This window comes from Mus caroli, chromosome 9, assembly GCF_900094665.2.
Source record: "Mus caroli chromosome 9, CAROLI_EIJ_v1.1, whole genome shotgun sequence".
NCBI classification, from domain to species: Eukaryota; Metazoa; Chordata; class Mammalia; order Rodentia; family Muridae; genus Mus; species Mus caroli.
This window is the reverse complement of record NC_034578.1, coordinates 64,025,718-64,034,118: the sequence shown is the minus strand read 5'-3', so window position 1 is coordinate 64,034,118 and position 8,401 is coordinate 64,025,718. Positions and strand designations below refer to the sequence as shown.

The following is an 8,401-nucleotide window of genomic DNA, read 5'->3' as shown; positions in this document are numbered from 1 at the left end:
AGCTCCGCCCCCCGCCCGATCCTGCCTTGCTGTGGAGCAGCTCGAGGACCCGCCTCCTCGACTCCACCCCGCCCTCTGCAAAAACAAGCAGCAGAGCATCTCCATCTCAAGGCCCTTCATCACGAGCGCCGCTCCGCCCTCTGCTCTGACTGGCTGTGTCCTGCACCGCCCCCAGGCTCTGATTGGCCAGAAAACGCCCCTAAGGCACCGCCTATCGTACGTCCCGCCCTCCGCTCAAAAAAGCCTCCGAGCACCTCGAGGCCCCGCCTCCCGGGCTTTGCTCCGCCCCCTTCTCTGATCCAGCCGGGAGCACCTGGCAGGCCTGCCCCGCCCCGCATTCCGCTAAGAAATCTTCCCAGTCACCTCGGATCCACTCAGTTCCCCCGGGACTGGCTTCTGCGGGTACCATGACGGTGCCTGTGTTCTTCGGTTGCGCCTTCATCGCCTTCGGGCCGGCGTTCGCACTCTACCTCTTCACCATCGCCACCGACCCTTTGCGCGTCATTTTCCTCATCGCCGGGTGAGGTTGAGCCGAGTCCGGGACACCGCGGGTCCCTCCCTCTCCTGGGTTTCCACGACCCCGGGATCCCTATCTCCCAGTGGCTCCAGCTTGTGGGACCGTCCAAGACTGGGGTGGGGGGGGTTTCAGGCTGAGCAGGCGAGCCCTGCGGGTCTTGGCTTCTGTGGAATTAGATGGGAATAAGTGGATACATTCGTGTATGGAGCCTTAGTCTTTCCGTAGGAATCTCTCATTTCACTCAGTGCTCAGCGGCATCGAAGAGCTGTTCTCACTCTCTGCCATTAAAGACACCTGGGGATCAGTTGTCCACCTCCTCAACCCCCCGTTCTTGGACTCAGAATGCCTGTGAGGTATTTGGGCTCAGATTTTTCTTGTAGGCCCCTGGGTAATGGTTGGGGTGCAGCCAATGGTGAAAGTCTGAGAAAACGCTGCAACACCTCACCAGTCTTTCTGGGAACTTGGTAAATATCGAATTCTGCTGGTGACTGCGGTCTTGATCCCTTTGCACCTGCTGAGACTTGAGTTTCTGAGACTTGGCACCCAGGCAGCTCAATAGCTAGCCAGGAACTCCAGCCTCTCTGCGTTCTTTTTTCCTGTAATAAATAGTGCTCCTTCGCTGTTGGCATTAAAGATCAATAGAGTCTGTTGAACGTAAAACTTGCTGTGTCCTTAAAGTCCACAGGAAAGTTATAAGGACCGGGCCTGGAAAACAACTAGACCACAGCATGGGTTTGCAACTTCTGAGTTTTCCATGGTGCACACAATAAATACAGGTGTAGGTATTTGTTTTCCTTCAGAAAAGATACTTATCTTTACAGTCAGCTACGCCATTAAATTCATATTTTCTAGGATATGAAAATTTTAACAACCACTGGTTATATGTTTCTATGGCACACCAATGAGGCAAAGCAGTAGCCAACTTCCTTGTTGCCAGTCCCTGGCAGATAGTGTTCTGGTGTACACTGACTCGTTCTCGTTGAGGGCATCTGACGTTCCTCTTGGACTGTTTTTTCATTAGGAGGAAAATGGACCATTGATTAGCAAATGCTGATTCGGAATACCATGTGAAGGGTTTCTTTCCTAAAAAAAGATCAAGATATTTGTTTCCTGTGCTTCTGTTAACTTGTGACTTTTGTCTTCTACGTTCCAGTGCTTTCTTCTGGTTGGTGTCTCTCCTGCTTTCGTCCATGTTTTGGTTCCTAGTGAGAGTCATTACTGACAACAGAGATGAATCAGTACAGAATTACCTGCTCATCTTCGGAGCGTTGCTCTCTGTCTGTATCCAAGAGCTGTTCAGGCTCGCATATTATAAGCTGTTAAAGTAAGTTAAGTGTTTGTTTTATTTTCCCAGTTAGACTTGAATTACGATTTGGTGGTTGTTACATTTCTAGCCTGAAAATTGTATTTAAATTTATGACCTGGCTTGCCTGCCTGCCCGCCCTCCTGCCCTCCTGCTCCCTTGCTCCCTTGTCTTTCCCTCCTTCTCCTTCCTCCCAAAAGTGTTTCTTGAGAATTTTCCCAGATACTTTGTCAGAACTGGAGGTGCAAAGGTAAGACAGAAGCTCTGGTGGTGCTCACCTTAATCCCCAGAGACAGGCAGAGATCTGTGAGTTTGAGGCCAGTCTGGTTTACAAAGTGAGTTCCTTGACATCCACAGAGTATAGTGAAGCCTCTCTTAGGGAAAAAAAAAAAAAAAAAAAAACAGAGAGAGGGAGAGACTGTCATGAGGTCTGGCTTGTGTGTGTGTGTGTGATGAGCTTTCATTTGGGGCTAGGATATGATCAGCTGAAGGACCCATGAGGACGTCACATGAAACCAGTAATTTGAGTCAGAGCTTGGACTTGGAGCCCTATGTTCTTGTGTTCTTTCAGGAAGTTATGAGTTTAGCTTTGCTTCTGTGGTAAGGTCAGTGGAGTGACAAATGTTTTCGTTCCTGCCACTCAGACTCTCCACGAAGTTCATAGATAAAACCTAAAGTAAGCCTCAGCAACACCCCCAGGGACAGGCTTCTGGTCATCTCCCTTCCTAACATGTTGTTATTCTGGATTTTTAAAAACATCTTGCTTTTAGCAGTAGATACTGAGTTCCCTTTCCATAATGAGGCAATTTAAGTTACAAACTGAAAACCAGGAAGCCATTTCTTAGTAGCAAAAAAGCATAGCTTTGGAGTACCTGGCAAGATGATGGTTCAGTGGGTAAACGTGCTTGCCACCAAGCCTGATGACCTGAGTTCAAGCCCTGGCACGCATTTAAAGGTAGGAAAAATGAAAGAACTTCAAGTTGTCTCTTGACCGTCACATGTATACCATGGCATTTATGTGATCAGGAGTATGCACATACAGAAAATAAATAATAAATAAATGTAACTTTAAAAATATACTTTTGAAAAGGTTTAACATGAAAATTTGTAGTCTCTGGGAAAAATGTAAAGAGCATTAAGTAAATGTTGGAAGTAATGTTAAGGACAGAGAATGTAGCTCAGTTGGTAGCTTGCCCAGAGCCTGTGGATTTGATCTCCAGTATTGTTTTAAAAATTAAAGAAAGAGAGGAAAAACTAACATTTTAAGCTGGGCGTGGTAGCCATGAAAAGAGCCCAGAGCTTTCAAAGAAACAAAATGTAACATTTAAGTTGTTTACAGGGAGGACATCTAATTGTGTTGAATATTTGTGATATGCAAAAGTTAGTTATTACCATCATAAAGATTTAATTTATTGTTGCTTTTTATTTTAAAGTACTGGGGGTTGAGGGCAGGGTATTGTACCCTGTACTCTTAGCTCTCTCCAACAACAGTGAGGCCAGCCAGTGACACGAGACTAGCTCAAAAACCAAGCAAACAAGCAAGAAAAACCTCAAATATCTTAGATACATAAATCCAGAAGTGGAATAAACTTCCTCTTGCTGTGTAGCAGTTTTGAGAAAGGAAATGTTGGGGCACCGACAGTTCCCTCTTAACATTAGGAAGTGAGAAAGCACAAAACATGACAGAGATTGGTACGATGTCTCCTCTGTTTACGCAAGTCTAAATTCTCCATTACATTTGTTAAGGTTCCCAGGAACAAAAATTAGAAGTTCCAAATTTTACAATATAAAATTGTGAAACTATTGATAAATCATTTTCTTCATGTTTGCTTGTTTAAGATAGCATCTCACTATGTAACACTGACTGGCCTGGAGCTTACTATATAAAGCCAGCCTAGCCTTGAACTCACAGAGCTCCAACTGCCTGTCACCCAAAGTGCTAGGATTAAAGGGGACTCCACCACCTCTGTCTTGTTTATTCTTTTTTGTGTGTATATGCGAGTGTGAGATTAACAAGGGTTCTGTATAGAAATACACCATTTGAGTTTTTGTTGTTGTTTTGTTTTATTTTGCTTTGTTTTACTCTGAAACAGGGTCTCCTGCATTCTCCCTTGGCCTCCAACCTAGTATATAATTGAGAATGGCCTTGAACTTCTGACCTTGCTGGAATTTCAGACATGGGCTATTATGGCTAGAAACTTCATATCTTCCTGATTGCAGTACCACAGTGTGTCCAATAGAGAAAAACAACTTACACAAAACAGAAATTCTCCCAACGTATTGATTAAACTGCACTGATACATTTGTCGATAATAGCTTATTGCTGTTGTATAACTCATAAGGTTTAACTAACATGTAAAAGAGTTCCTTGAATGGTAGGTTTATTTTATTAGTTGGTTTCTGCTGCAGAGGCAGTCACATAAACATCTGGGCCACATCCTTCCTACTAAACAGTGCTTCCAAATGGACAACACTGAAATAGCAGATTGTTCTTTTCGATTCTAGAAAAGCAGAGGACAGTATGCATCTGGCTATCTTGATTGAATTCTACATCACCAGAACAGTGATTAATAAAGCAATGATATTCATGCAGTATTTCTGTATTTATGCAATAAGTAGACCAACAGTAATAAGTGTCTGTTCCTTGATATTTAAAATGTATTTTATGTTGGCTTTTTGAGTAGCTATCACTGTATAGACCCGGATGGCCTTGAACATGCAGTAGTTCTAGTACCTCAGTCTCCCAAGTGCTACGACTACAAACCTGCACCCCACACCTGGCTCCCCTAGAGTTTCAATTCACACCGAGGCTGGGAAATAAGTATTCTCTGGTTGACAGGTCTGTTCTTAGAGTTCCTCTCACCTCCTTTTGTTTCAGCACTGACTGACAGGTCATTCCAAAGTGTTGGTTCTTTTGCTATTTTAGTAGATAGACTTTACAGTGAGTATAATTCAAATATTCTTTCAGTTGGCTTTTAAACGGTGGCAGAGCTTCTGGGCCACAGAGACAGCAGTATAATGAGCCACACCTAACATTCCTAATATGCCTGCACGGTGAAGCAGGGAGCAGAGGCAGCTGTTTCGTATGTTTGGGAATTGGCTGTAACAGAAGTGTGGATATTATGGCTCCAGATTGATTACTTACTGAGAAGTATTTGTTTTTTTCATTTAAGTACTTATATCCTATTCTAAAGGCAGCATTTTATCATATAGCATATTAGAAAAATAGCACACTGCATTTCTCTTGACGCTTAATTGGGAATATGAATCATATGTAAAATATTTTAAAATCATAAGATGGTATGGTTAAGTAGCAACATGAGACATTGGCCTCTCAGTCTATCAGTTATTACAATAAATTGCGATGGGGAGGAGTAGGACAAGCTGGGGGAGGGCAGGCTGCAGGTGCTGCTCAGTGATAGATGCTGTTCTTGGCGTGTGTGAAAAAAGTGCTAAAGAAGGGTGAGAAGGATTTTGGTTATTTGGACTGGAAGACAGAAGAGAGGCTGGGAGAATATAGCCACAGTGGAAAACACAACAGAATACCAAGAAGTTGGAGATGAAGATATAAGAGTTTGAGAAAAAGAAAATCCCAAGTGGTAGATCCCTCAGGATAATGAGAAGTATTTACTGATCTCGGAAATTAAAACATCGCTGTTAATTCCATTGAGCTTAATCCCTATTGGTTTATTACAAATATTTTAAATTTCTCCTCTTATGTAAACCTCAGCTAGGAGGAGTATAAATCTCCTTTGACTTAAGTTACCAAAAAATATGCTGGGTTTCAGGTAAGTGGATTCTGGACTTAGAGTGTAACCTGATCAGAAGCCTCATTAATATCTAGTTTTGAAGGGTCTTGTAAAAACCTAAACACACACACACACACACACACACAAAACCAAAAAAACAAAAAACCCACAGCTGAAATTTTTTAAAAAGGTATTTCTCTTTTAGAAAAGCCAGTGAGGGTTTGAAAAGCATAAACCCGGAGGAGGACATAGCACCCTCGATGCGACTGTTGGCCTATGGTAAGTTAGACCCTGTGGTGTCATGAAGAAAAAGAATAGAAGTGCTGGAAAGATGGCTCAGCCTTTAAGAGCACCTACTATTCAGTTCCCAACACCCACATAGTGGCTCACAACCACCTCTAACTCTACCTCTAGGGGACCCAACACCTGCAGATCCTACACATTGGTACACATAAACTCATGCAGGCACCAGTGTGCATGTCTACATACACAACACACACACACACACATGCACATGTAGCACGGACACACAACACACACACACACACACACACACACACACACGATCTAGGTCTCTATATAGAGTTAACTCAGTCTGGCCCAGGGGTCTCACCTTGCAAACAGTTAATCCCCCATATCCTCTCTTGTCCCTTCTGTGCCTGTCCCTTGTTCATTTACCCACTCATCCTCTCCACACTCCCTTTACCCTTCCACTTTCTCACGTAGCCTTCCAGAGCTGGCTGGCCAGTGCTTCAGCAACAGCAGGCTGTTTCCTTCCCTTCTTCCTTCCAGTCCAAAGACCCAACTCCTCCTCAGCCTTGCAGCAGCACTTTCTCTACAGCTGTAGGAACTACACCATGCCTTCCATATGCTGAGAAAGCAGACCCTATCCCTGCAGTGAAACAGCATTCCCCAGGCCTTGTGAATGAGAGCTGAAGTGGACGCCTAACAGGAAAAGGGTTTACCGGTGTTTTTCTTCCTCTTTAGTTTCTGGCTTGGGCTTTGGAATCATGAGTGGAGTGTTTTCCTTTGTGAACACCCTGTCTAACTCCTTGGGGCCAGGCACAGTGGGCATTCATGGTGATTCTCCTCAGTTCTTCCTTAATTCAGGTATGTGCCATAGCTGTGCGTGTTCAGGGTTCTGCTCTAAAGGATCATCTGTATTGCATTCATTGGCTTCAGAATTCAAGTGAATGATGATTTATGTTAAGCTTTTAAAGGCAAGATATTCTGAGGCACTGTAAGTGAAGGACCTGGGAGTGGGGGCTGGGGTTTGAGTGCTTTGGAATATGACAGAATTTATCATGCATAAGATCTATATCTTTATTTTGTCATTCTAAAATGTTAAAGTATATTTGAAATATTAGCAGTTCATTTGTATGAGATAAAGTCTTTTTGGTTTTGAAATTTTATATTCATCTTCAATGTAAGCCTATTAGTCTTAATATTTTTTCTTTATCTAGTTCTAGGGATTAAATACATGGCCCCCAGTTCTAAGTCTTAATATTTACTTAGTCTACATCTCAGTGCTTTTTAGATTTACATAGTATGGTTTAATCTTTAAGTTCAGAGAGAAGAAATGATAGATTAATTGTCTTTTATGCAGATACTATTAAAGGACACTCTTCACATTGCTTTTCAATCACCAGCAACAATGAAAACACATTTGTTTTATAATTAGAATATTTTTTCATTAAATTTCACATTTGTTTAAAAATAGAGGAAAATAAGTTTTATTTATTTATTTATTTATTTATTTATTTATTTATTTTTGTTTTTTGAGACAGAGTTTCTCTGTATAGCCCTGGCTGCCCTGGAACTCAATCTGTAGATCAGGCTGGCTTTGAACTCAGAAATTCGCCTGCCTCTGCCTCTGCCTCCCAAGTACTGGGATTAAAGGCGTGTGCCACCACGCCCGGCAACTGTTGTATTTATAATTGTCTGACCCACAGAAGTTATGTCATTGAAATACATGAACTCATAAATCTATTTTTTTTTCAACTAAATCAGTGTTTACACCCAGGCTAACGCTCATTAGGGAGGTGACCATCTTTAGGGAAATACAACCAAAAAATAGAGTTTCAGTAGATTTCAATAGAATAAAAAGGTTGTACAGAGAAATGGCCAATTTTAAAAGCTGTAGTGGCTTAGAGCCATCTGTTTATCATGCCATCCCTGAGCATGGTGACAGTCCTCCACCATTCTGTTTCCTTGTTAGTTCAAATCTTAGCCTCTCCTGTGGACATCAGTGCTATCAGCCTCTCCAGGGAATCCGTTCTCTGTGCAGCCAGCAAGTTAGTCTTCCCTGTTGGAAAGGTCTTTGCCTTTCTGAGGCCTGCAGCATACAGTTCAGACTATTTAACTCCAGCTCTGAGTTAAGGGAGAGTGTGTTAATAGGTCATGCTTAATGCTGCCTCCAACAGAGCAGATCACCTTTGTAAATATTTCTAAACTGGAATATTTGTGACATGAATTTTAATGAACATAATGCTAGATTTGTAAAAAAAGAATCAAATATAGTTTAAGTAGCTAAAGTCTGTTACTGGTTCAGTTTTATGAATCTTAAAGTTTACAGTGTTTAAGGAACTTCTTTCCATCCTCTTGTATTGCTGGCTTCTGTCCTCTAGATGGTGCCAACTCCCTTCAGTAAACAAATCTGTTTCAGGCCAGCTTAAAATGAGTGCCTTGGAAAAGTAGATTTGTTCCTAAAGTGGTAATTAGAATAAGTAAGGAGTAAGAGGTAAATTAACCTCTATCTATGTCAGTTGTGTTAATAATACATATATTGTATGATACCTGTATATACATGGATTTTTTTTTAAACTTTTTTTT

The 8,401-nt window shown here is 42.1% G+C and overlaps 1 protein-coding gene across 1 annotated transcript in view; it reads left to right on the top strand.

Annotated features, from left to right (window-relative positions):
• Positions 1–296: 296 nt before the first annotated feature.
• LOC110302357 (putative gamma-secretase subunit APH-1C) overlaps positions 297–8,401 on the top strand; it is a gene marked incomplete at its 3' end in the record, with an annotated part of 12,403 nt that continues 4,298 nt past the window's right edge. Inside the window, exons 1-4 of the mRNA XM_029481961.1 lie at positions 297–520; positions 1,671–1,841; positions 5,775–5,848; positions 6,557–6,679. Coding sequence (XP_029337821.1) covers positions 408–520; positions 1,671–1,841; positions 5,775–5,848; positions 6,557–6,679 — 481 coding nt within the window. The remainder of the gene's footprint in view (positions 521–1,670; positions 1,842–5,774; positions 5,849–6,556; positions 6,680–8,401) is intronic.